We start from the raw sequence: 7,670 nt of genomic DNA, 5'->3' as shown, positions 1-7,670 counted from the left end.
TATTTCTGACTTCCAGCATAGAAATATATAGGTGTGTTCAGAGGTGGAGGCTTTCGGGGGGTTCACTCGCTCTGTTCACAATCATTTTTCTTTTTAAAAATATAATTTCCAGGGCAGTATGACCTGAACCCACCTAGGAATTTCACTAGCCACAGTCTACACTCCATCCCTGTATTATTTCATGCATGTGTGCCTGATATACAAGTGGAACAATCTTGCATTCAGTGAATTTGTTGCGTTCCAAAATCACAGAACAGGCCTTCAGATTTCACGTTAACGATCGTTTCCGATACCGTGTCGATAAAATTACAGCACCGAAATTTCGTTTCCCACGATTATTATATCGAGTACGACCATTCAACGAAAATAACACATATCTAATAGAACAGTTTCCGATGGGTTCCCATGATCACAAAGCACGGAACTGAAAAAGTGTTTCCCACGATTATTATATCGAGTACGACCATTCAACGAAAATAACACATATCTAATAGAACAGTTTCCGATGGGTTCCCATGATCACAAAGCACGGAACTGAAAAAGTGTTTCCCATGAAACTTTAAATCCTATGCCATAATGGCCTGCAGAAGAATAGTGATTGAAATAATGTTTCAGTGCAAACACTTTGATAAGATTATGTATGATATAATGTGAAGATCGTCAAAACAACGTATACAAACATCAAGCTAGAACTTAAGATACAGTGTCACTATCTAAAATACAGTAATATGTGGTTATTTCCACTAGTTACACTTAACTTACTGGAATAACCTTGGGGTTTGATGAAATCAGGTCGGCACTGGTCACATGACGAGTCTGGTCATCCTGGCATTTGACATCCAGCTGAAATTCCACTGCGCAGTCCTGACAGAACTCGTCACAAGTACAGTCCTAACAAAACACAAAAACACATCAGTCCAAATACTCAACATTTATCACACGCAAATAGTCTACTTTTACCTGGTACAAATACTCTATCTTTATTAGGTGCAAAAATCTACATCTGTCAGTTGTAAATACTCTACAGTTACCAAGTGCAGATGCCCTATACTTTTCAGATACAAATACTTTGCATTTATCAGATCCACAGGTCTATATATACAATTTATTATCCACATATACCAGGAAAATATAACCAGTATGACACAAACGTGTCAGAATGATTTCATGTGCACAACAAATGACAATTTTGGGAAACAACGTCATATCCTAATGCAACTTCCCCAGTCTTAGCTCTGTGTAATCACTTACCAAAATGATGTCATTTCGTCGTCTTCTTCTGGTTTATTATTCATAAAAATAATATTATGGATAATATGTATAATAAAGAAATTATCAAGCTCACATGTGAATCGCACCTATTTTATGAAATTCTCACTCAGGCAATACATATACAGAACTTCACATGTTGTTTTCGCTTACTATTTATTACATGAGTTTATTTTGCACAAGAATATATGCCACGAAATTGCGTAGCAGTTGAGTGGTATGTTCTTTCGCAAAATAAACAAGTGCAATAAATAGGAAGCTAAAACAACATATGTGAAGTTCTGTATTTATTACATACTTTTTATGTTTTACAAAAAGAGTTTTTAATTTAATGTCATAACAACACTTTGTTAAATCTATGATCAAAACTCCTTTCATGGATTTGCTTAACGGTCAGAATCATACTCTGCGGCAGCCTTTCAAATATGACGTGACGTAATTTGTAAATCATATATGATGTCAGTAAATAAAAGGTGCAAACTGCAGTAAAAATAAAAAGGGAATTCTCCATTTAAAAGTTCCAGTCCAAATCGCACATATGTGCGATACAAAAAAAAATTCATCACACAGTTTAAAAATGTCTTTATCACTATAGTAAGATTGAATAGGTATGTAATAAAAGAATCTTTTGACACTCGTTTCGTAAAATCAGTGTGACACACAAGCTCATATAGTAATCTCTATATATACTCTTCAAAAAAAGAAACGCAAAAGGGTACAAATGGGTTATAACTCCGATTTTATGTTTCCTACCGGTTCATGCTTTGTGAATATAAGGTCATTGCATGTCCCAAACACATTCCCACGGTTACATTCGATAAAACGCAGCTACTGTACAATAAAGTTCCAAAATGTGAATATTCGCAAAAACGCAGCCACGTACAAACCATGTCACCACTGCACGTGCGTTGTCTGCACGTGCAACATGAACACCGACAGTATAAAAGTGCAGGGTGTTCGCTTGCCTGGCCTCTGTATCTGGCCGACAGTTGACAATCCAGGACATGCCACGTCTCAGTGAACCGCAGAGAAACAATGCCATCGGCCGACTAGACGCAGGCGAATCCAAACGGCCGTTGCCAGGGCATTCCATGTGTCCCCAAGCACCATCTCCAGACTGTGGGACCGTTACCAGCAACATGGATCAACACATGACCTCCCTAGATCCGGTCGACCACGGGTCACTACCCCCGGGCAGGACCGCTACATCCGGGTACGCCACCTTCGGGAACGATTGACTACTGCCACCTCCACAGCCGCAGCAATACCAGGTTTGCGCAGGATATCCGACCAGACCGTACGGAACCGCCTACGTGAGGTAGGAATTCGTGCCAGACGTCCAGTTCGAGGTGTCATCTTAACACCACAACACCGTCGACTCCGACTGCAGTGGTGCCAGATTCATCGACAATGGCCTCAACTGCGATGGAGACAGGTGTGGTTCAGTGACGAGTCCCGATTTCTGCTCCGACGTCATGATGGAAGATGTCGCGTGTATAGGCGTCGTGGTGAACGTTATGCGGCAAACTTGCAGGAAGTGGACAGATTCGGCGGGGGTAGTGTCATGGTGTGGGCAATCTCACACACTGGCAGAACTGACCTGGTCCACGTGCAGGGCAACCTGAATGCACAGGGCTACATTGACCATCCTCCGGCCACACATCGTTCCAGTTATGGCCAACGCCAACGCAGTGTTCCAACATGACAACGCCAGGCCTCACACAGCACGTCTCACAACGGCTTTCCTACAGAACAACAACATTAATGTCCTTCCTGGCCATCGAAATCTCCGGATTTGAACCCAATTGAGCATCTATGACACTCGTTTCGGAAAATCCGACAGCGACAACACAGCCCCAAGCTGGCAGCAGCCTTCAGTGGGCCACCATCCCCCGGGACGTCATAATCTTCTATAGTTGTAACACACGCGGAGGCCACAAATGAAAAGGTGTTCCATCACAAAATGATCTCAAATGTAAAAACCGTCGGACTCACCATTCAATAATGAATGACAATGTACATTTTGAATAAAATGAAAAGGGGTCCAACAAAATGATCTCAAATGTAAAACCGTGGTTAATGAATGTGTACATTTTAATGAATTATGAATGTATAGAGTGACTACTTCGCCAAAATTGTCCCCGTCTTGATTCCTAAGTATAGTTTGAAGACTTTACTGAAGTTAGTAGTCTGGGCCTATATTTCCAAAGCTATGTTAGCACTATGATTTCATAAAACCGTCATAGGCTATGGCATGCATCGTTTTTAAGTCATAGCTTATGTAGGTTTTATGGTATATTGTAAAACTAAGATAGCTTCGAATATGTGTAGCCTGAACTTTAAATGTTTTATAAGCACAGACCCAGCCATTTGCAGTGTTTGACAAATGTTTGAGAAAGTCACTAGCCCTCACAGCAGCTTTGGCTAGTGCCGTATGTATTACAATGATACAGTTGATAATTTCCACTAGCCCTCACAGCAGCTTTGGCTAGTGCCCTATGTATTACAATGATACAGTTGATAATTTCCACTAGCCCTCACAGCAGCTTTGGCTAGTGCCCTATGTATTACAATAATACAGTTGATAATTTCCACTAGCCCAGACCAAAACTTCACTAGCCGGGACAGAGGACTAGTAGATTTGTCGAACTCTGCTGTTTGAGTGTGTATCAAAGTACACATAAATAACAACGATGTGCACCCATACCCTTGAATACTGCATTTTGTCAACAACGTCATCACTGGTGAGAGGAATAAGACCAAGTCGATGTGAGATGAACTCGTCAAACATTACAGTTGAGTTGGCTTCAAACTGAACCCAGTCAATAGCTGAAAATAAATACACATAATAAACAATTATTTAACATATATGAAACATTTTGTTTTAAAAAACAATTAATTACCAACTACAATTTTAGAAAGTTCTGTACAACTTGCGTAGCAAATCCTGATAAGAAACAGAACAAAAAGTTTCATGATATATATATATATAATGAAGTTAAAAACATGTAACAGTGGTGTAGGAAGGTGCCAAAAGTGTGGGGGGGGGGGCCGGGGGGCAACACTTTTACACTATTATAAAGCAAATATAATGCAAAATATCTGAAAAGTGGGAAGGTGCCAAAAAGTGGGGGGCACACTATTGCAAAATATGGGAAGGTTGGGGGGCACACTTTTATATTTACACACTTTTACACTATTATAAAGCAAATATAAAGCAAAATATCTGAAAAGTGGGAAGGTGCCAAAAAGTGGGGGGACACACTTTTATATTTACACACTTTTACACTATTATAAAGCAAAATATTTGCCCCCCCCCCCCACTTCCTACGCCAGTGTGTAAGTACTCTATCACACACACATATATATATGTAAGATACTGCAAAATGTGAAAATACAATTAAAATATACATCTGACAAAAAAAATAGACATAAACTACACATATAACAGTCAAAAAATTATTAACAAACCTCTAGATGTTCCAGCACTTGTAAACATAAAACGTGTATATATGCTAAAACAAAATTTATCTAAATTAATCCAGGTTACATGACTGCTTACCAATGGTTGGAACTTCAGCATGGCACACTCTTCGCAAACCATTTGCAACACTGAAAAATAATTTTAGAAAGAAATAATCAAAGTGAAACCCAATCAGAGCTCTATGTTAATGCTTGTCCATGTTGATAAAAGGCCTAAAATAAATCTATCACCTGGACATTGCTAAGTGACAACTAACTAAGTCCGAACCAAACTGTTAGCAACTACAATAAATTACTCTCCTACCTTGAATTACCATTAGATTTTCTCCACATTTTGTCCAAACATAAATCGTAAAAATACCCATTACGTTGACATGGCTTCCACATATTAGACTCAGGACTAGCTCTAGGCGAGCAGAAAATTTCCTCAAATTATCCAATAAACTTAAAAAAGGACAAAACCATACTTTATTTTCAAACAAAATATCAAGTTACCCAATTTTGTTCGCCAAATTGAAATAAAATTTGCCAATTGTTTTTACAATTCGCAATTGGCGAGTGGCAGAGCTAGCCCTGAGACTGAAACCATATCACCTATATCGACTCTGTTAAGATCTCCTAGGACAAAACACATGCAATTTTTCAGTCTCTATTTTTCTTTTTTATGGCATATTCATCAAGAGGGGTGGGAGCCTCCTAAGTATGTGACGTAATTAATCTGGCATCATGATGAGTGCATTATATCTTAGCGCATGTCATGATGTTGTTTGATTACGTCATATCGATCCATAAACAAGCAAAATGACAAACTGCAGAAAACTGCATGTATTTTGCCCTCAGCAAAGTCGATATCGGTGACATCGTTACACTAGTCTCACTGTAATGGTTGTTTCACAATTTGTGTCTGTACAAAATTGGGGGAAATCTAACTAATTAAAGGTAGGAGAGTAATTTATAGTAGTTATTAACAATGTGGTGCAGACTTTAGTACGACTAGTACAGGTGATGTGCCAGAACATTATTTTGGTACAAGATAAACATTACAGGTATGTGTGCAGGAATTTCCACACTGGAGGGGGTCTAGAGTGGAATCCGGGTTATTTCGCCTGTATTCCTATTCGACCCTGAGTCGTTTCGCCCTTATTCCTGTTCGCCCAGAGTCATTTCGCCCTTAGAATGAGTCGTTTCGTCCTCCATTATGAGTCGTTTCGCCCCTATGTATTGGGGTGATACTAGTATGCAAAATTTGGTATATAAAAATAATTTTACCCATAATTTTGTCGTAATAGTCACCTAACAGGCAACAAGGTTGTAGACTTAAACGTAAAGTCCGAAACAAAATGTGGACAACTACAATAAATTGCTCCTACCTTTATTTTTCGTTAGATTTTACCCACATTTTGTTCAGACAGAAACCTTGAAAAAACAATTACAATGGCATGGATTCCACATACTAGATGATAACCATGTCACCTGTATCGACTTCGCTGAGATCGCATTGGGCAAAAAGCATGTAATTTTGTGCCGGCTGCCATTTTGACTTTTTATGGAATATTCGACAAGAGGGGTGAAAGGATATGTCTTAATCTAACAACCGTTGAATGTAATAACATGTTATGATATAAATGCAAATGTGATGACATCATATTATTTTATTATTATTAATATTATTTGATTGTTTAAAGATACCACTAGAGATCATTGATTTTATATTAATATTTTAGAGTCTTTCACCCCTCTTGAAGAGTATTCCATAAAAACCCAAAATGGCAGACAGCAGAAAACTGCATGTATTTAAATGTAAACTGAAGCAAATGGACCTTTTAATATTTCATCATAAATCTTCTTCAGCATAGATGTAAACATGATACATCAATGGATATTACAGAGGCCAATTTCGCAAAAAAAACCGCACCCCCCACACACACACCAAAGCACTTTATAACCAATATGTCCTATCGACAATATCATTGTGTAGGCTAGTCTTTGTACTTATTAATATAAAATACATCAGGCCCGTAGGAACTGGGATGGTGTGAGGGGAGGGGTTCTTTAAAATATTGCACATAATAACATATACATGTATATAAATGGTGTTTATGGTTGATAAAGGGTTACAAATTGATAACCTATATCTGATTTGCAACTAGTCACGTAAACAAATTTATTCATCATTCACAAACATAAACATGAGGGCGAAACGACCCTGTATAGAGGACGAAATGACCTGGTATGGGGGCGAAACGACACGAGGCGATCGGGAATAAGGGCGAAACGACCTGATATCCTAGGGTGTGGTGAGAGAAGTTTATATGTGGGTTGAATCAGGCTCATCGGCAAAATGTTTTGAACAAAATGAATATGCTCGACCCAAACAGTGGCAACACTGCATTGTTATGTTAATTTTCTTGCACTATATATCCTCTATATATCTAACCCTAACTTAAGAAATGTTTTTTTAACGTCCAGAGTTCACTATGTCTCCGCAGTCACTGAGCCTGTCTACACGATTTATGATTTTGTAAAGTTCATTGTAACGTTCCTAAGTTTCAAGTTCGTTATGTTTTTGCTTTCACAAGTTTCAGTTTCCTAATCCTAGCACAAATTGATTTACAAATCACCTTAAATCGGTGTCTTCAATAATAAATTTTATGTTTTCATCTGTCAACTGAGTTATTGTTACGGTTCGGCTGGTTAGCATACGGCATGACTGATTAAAGCAACAGCTTTTACTATGAAAATTACGTTTAAGAATTTACTCCTGAAAACGTGAAATAAAATCGGAAGTAGATTGCGCCATCTGTGTGCACTTTGGATTAGTTTATTATTTTTGTATAATGTAAGGTTGTCAAAACACTGTTGACAAAATTACATTGTTTATTTATTAACGTTAAGATAGCTTATACTATTAATGTTAA

At 38.2% G+C, this 7,670-nt stretch overlaps 1 protein-coding gene across 1 annotated transcript in view; it reads right to left on the bottom strand.

Annotated features, from left to right (window-relative positions):
* LOC121388113 (DNA-directed RNA polymerase II subunit RPB3-like) overlaps positions 1-7,460 on the bottom strand; it is a 29,596-nt gene extending 22,136 nt beyond the window's left edge. Inside the window, 5 exon segments of the mRNA XM_041519335.1 lie at positions 763-891; positions 3,977-4,098; positions 4,832-4,881; positions 7,374-7,438; positions 7,440-7,460. Of these exon segments, the coding sequence (XP_041375269.1) occupies positions 763-891; positions 3,977-4,098; positions 4,832-4,881; positions 7,374-7,438; positions 7,440-7,460 (387 nt within the window).
* Between the last annotated feature and the right edge of the window lie 210 nt (positions 7,461-7,670).

The sequence above is a fragment of the Gigantopelta aegis genome, chromosome 14 (genome assembly GCF_016097555.1).
Source record: "Gigantopelta aegis isolate Gae_Host chromosome 14, Gae_host_genome, whole genome shotgun sequence".
NCBI lineage: Eukaryota > Metazoa > Mollusca > Gastropoda > Neomphalida > Peltospiridae > Gigantopelta > Gigantopelta aegis.
This window is presented reverse-complemented; position numbering and strand designations above follow the sequence as displayed.